Here is a 6,000-nt window from a genome sequence, read left to right on the forward strand (position 1 = left end):
CAAATAGATAGAATGTGGTGTTCCTCTGGGTTCTATTCTAGGAACAGATAGATAGAATGTGGTGTTCCTCAGGGTTCTATTCTAGGAATAGATAGATAGAATGTGGTGTTCCTCAGGGTTCTATTCTAGGAATAGATAGATAGAATGTGGTGTTCCTCTGGGTTCTATTCTAGGAACAGATAGATAGAATGTGGTGTTCCTCAGGGTTCTATTCTAGGAATAGATAGATAGAATGTGGTGTTCCTCAGGGTTCTATTCTAGGAACAGATAGATAGAATGTGGTGTTCCTCAGGGTTCTATTCTAGGAATAGATAGATAGAATGTGCTGTTCCTCTGGGTTCTATTCTAGGAATAGATAGATATAATGTGGTGTTCCTCTGGGTTCTATTTTAGGAATAGATAGAACGTGGTGTTTCTCAGGGTTCTATTCAAGGAATAGATAGATAGAATGTGGTGTTCCTCAGGGGTCTATTCTAGGACCTCTGTTATTTTATCATGCTTATATACATGTTATCATTCACTGACACACTCAAAACATCCTGATCACGGTATGGTTCAACTACAGCCTGCATCCTAATTGTGTTTGTGTGTTTGTGTGTAGACCTGCCCTACAGTGAAGAGAGTCGTTCTCTGTTCCCACTGTGGGAGGAGTTAGCCCTTCACTTCCTGGACAGAGAGGAAGTTATCATCGCTCGCATCGACGCCTCGGCAAATGACTTCAACCTGTCAATGAGAGAACGCTACCCTGCCCTCCGCCTGTTCCCCGCGCTGCACGCAGAGAGGGTACACACATTATACACATTATATATACACACTATATATACACTATACATATATATACACACTATACACACTATATATACACATTATATATACACACTATACACACTATATATACACACTATATATACACACTATATATACACAATATATATATACACACTATATATACACACTATATATACACACATTATGCACACTATATATACACACTATATATATACACACTATATATACACACTATATATACACACTATATATACACACTCTATATACACACTATATATACACATTATATATACACACTATATATACACACATTATACACATTATATATACACATTTTATATACACACTATATATACACTATACATATATACACACTATATATACACTATACATATATACACACTATATATGCACACTATATATATACACACTATACACACTATATATACACACTATATATACACACTCTATATACACACTATATATGCACACTATATATACACACTATATATACACACTATATATACACACTCTATATACACACTATACACATTATATATACACACTATATATACACACTATATATGCACACTATATATACACACTATATATACACACTATACACACTATATATACACATTATATATACACACTATATATACACACATTATACACATTATATATACACATTTTATATACACACTATATATACACTATACATATATACACACTATATATACACTATACATATATACACACTATATATGCACACTATATATATACACACTATACACACTATATATACACACTATATATACACACTCTATATACACACTATATATGCACACTATATATACACACATTATACACATTATATATACACACTATACACACTATACACACTATATATGCACACTATATATACACACTATATATGCACACTATATATATACACACTATACACACTATATATACACACTATATATACACACTATATATAAACACATTACACACATTATGTATACACATTATATATACACACTATATATACACACTATATATAAACACATTATACACACTATATATGCACACTATATATACACACTATACAAACTATATATGCACACTATATATACACACTATACACACTATATATACACACTATATATACATACTATACACACTATATATACACATTATATATACACACTATACACACTATATATACACACTCTATATACACACTATATATACACAATATATATATACACACTATATATACACACTATATATACACACATTATGCACACTATATATACACACTATATACACAAACATTATACACACATTATACACACCATATATACACATTATATATACACACTACATATACACACATTATATACACACTACACACTATATATACACACTATATATACACACTATACACACTATATATACACACATTATACACACTATATATACACACTATATATAAACACTATATATACACACTATACACACTATATATACACACTATATATATACACACTATATATACACACATTATATACACACTATATATACACACATTATATACACAATACATATACACACATTATACACACTATATACACACATTATACACACTATATATACACATTATACACACTTTATATAAACACTATATATACACACATTATATACACACATTATACACACTATATATAAACACTATATATACACACTATATATACACACATTATATACACACATTATACACACTATATATAAACACTATATATACACACTATATATAAACACATTATATACACACTATACACACTATATATACACACATTATATACACACATTATATACACACACTATACACACTATATATAAACACTATATATACACACTATATATAAACACATTATACACATTATATATACACATTATATATTCACACTATACACACTATATATGCACACTATATATACACACTATACAAACTATATATGCACACTATATATACACACTATACACACTATATATACACAATATATACACATTATATATACACATTATATACACACTATATATACACACTATATATGCACACTATATATACACACTATACAAACTATATATGCGCACTATATATACACACTATACACACTATATATACACACTATATATACACACTATACAAACTATATATGCACACTATATATACACACATTATATACACACATTATATACACACACTATACACACTATATATAAACACTATATATACACACTATATATAAACACATTATACACATTATATATACACATTATATATTCACACTATACACACTATATATGCACACTATATATACACACTATACAAACTATATATGCACACTATATATACACACTATATATACACACTATATATACACACTATATATACACATTATATATACACATTATATACACACTATATATACACACTATATATACACACTATATATACACACATTATACACACTATATATACACACTATATATAAACACATTTTATATACACATTATATATACACACTACACACTATATATACACACTATATATACACACTATATATACACACATTATACACACTATATATACACACTATATATAAACACATTATATATACACATTATATATACACACTACACACTATATATGCACACTATATATACACACTATACAAACTATATATGCGCACTATATATACACACTATACACACTATATATACACACAATATATACATACTATACACACTATATATACACATTATATATACACACTATACACACTATATATACTCACTATATATACACACTATATATACACACTATATATACACACTCTATATACACACTATATATACACACTATATATATACACTATATATACGCACTATATATACACACATTATACACACTATATATACACACTATATACACAAACATTATACACACATTATACACACTATATATACACATTATATATACACACTACATATACACACATTATATACACACTATACACACTATATATACACACTATATATACACACTATATATACACACTCTATATACACACTATATATACACACTATATATAAACACTATATATACACACTATATATACACACTCTATATACACACTATATATACACACATTATATACACACTATACACACTATATATACACACTATATATACACACTATATATACACACTCTATATACACACTATATATACACACTATATATAAACACTATATATACACACTATATATAAACACATTATACACATTATATATACACATTATATATTCACACTATACACACTATATATGCACACTATATATACACACTATACAAACTATATATGCACACTATATATACACACTATATATACACACTATATATACACACTATATATACACATTATATATACACATTATATACACACTATATATACACACTATATATACACACTATATATACACACATTATACACACTATATATACACACTATATATAAACACATTATATATACACATTATATATACACACTACACACTATATATGCACACTATATATACACACTATACAAACTATATATGCGCACTATATATACACACTATACACACTATATATACACACAATATATACATACTATACACACTATATATACACATTATATATACACACTATACACACTATATATACTCACTATATATACACACTATATATACACACTATATATACACACTCTATATACACACTATATATACACACTATATATATACACTATATATACGCACTATATATACACACATTATACACACTATATATACACACTATATACACAAACATTATACACACATTATACACACTATATATACACATTATATATACACACTACATATACACACATTATATACACACTATACACACTATATATACACACTATATATACACACTATACACACTATATATACACACATTATACACACTATATATACACACTATATATACACATTATATACACACATTATATACACTATATTTACACACTATATATATACACACTATATATACACACTATATATACACACTATATATAAACACTATATATACACACTATATATACACACTACATATACGCACTATATATACACACTATACACACTATATATACACACATTATACACACTATATATAAACACTATATATACACACTATATATACACACATTAAATACACACTATATATACACACATTATATACACACTATATATACACACATTATATACACACTACATATACACACATTATACACACTATATATACACATTATACACACTATATATACACACTATATATACACATATTATATACACACATTATACACACTATATATAAACACTATATATACACACTATATATACACACATTATATACACACATTATACACACTATATATAAACACTATATATACACACTATATATACACACTATACACACTATATATACACACATTATATACACACATTATATACACACACTATACACACTATATATAAACACTATATATACACACACTATATACAAACACTATATATACACACTATATATACACACTATATATACACACTATATATACACACTATATATACACACTATATATACACACATTATACACACTATATATACACACTATATATACACACATTATACACACTATATATACACACTATATATACACACATTATACACACAATATATACACACTATATACACAAACATTATACACATTATACACACTATATATACACATTATATATACACACTATATATACACACATTATATACACACTATATATACACACTATATATACACAGTATATATACACACTATATACACAGTATATATACACACATTATATACACACATTAAACACACTATATATACACACTATATATAAACACTATATATACACACTATACACACTATATATACACACTATATATACACACTATATATACACACATTAAACACACTATATATAAACACTATATATAAACACTATATATACACTATATATACACACTATATTTAAACACTATATATACACGCATTATACACACTATATATATATACAC

General features: G+C 26.2%; 1 protein-coding gene across 1 annotated transcript in view; it reads left to right on the forward strand.

The window, feature by feature from the left end:
• LOC135530899 (protein disulfide-isomerase-like) overlaps positions 1-6,000 on the forward strand; it is a 28,449-nt gene that overhangs the window by 20,261 nt on the left and 2,188 nt on the right. Inside the window, exon 9 of the mRNA XM_064959073.1 lies at positions 602-783. Within this exon, the coding sequence (XP_064815145.1) occupies positions 602-783 (182 nt within the window). The remainder of the gene's footprint in view (positions 1-601; positions 784-6,000) is intronic.

Source organism: Oncorhynchus masou, chromosome 5, assembly GCF_036934945.1.
Source record: "Oncorhynchus masou masou isolate Uvic2021 chromosome 5, UVic_Omas_1.1, whole genome shotgun sequence".
Classification (NCBI taxonomy): domain Eukaryota; kingdom Metazoa; phylum Chordata; class Actinopteri; order Salmoniformes; family Salmonidae; genus Oncorhynchus; species Oncorhynchus masou.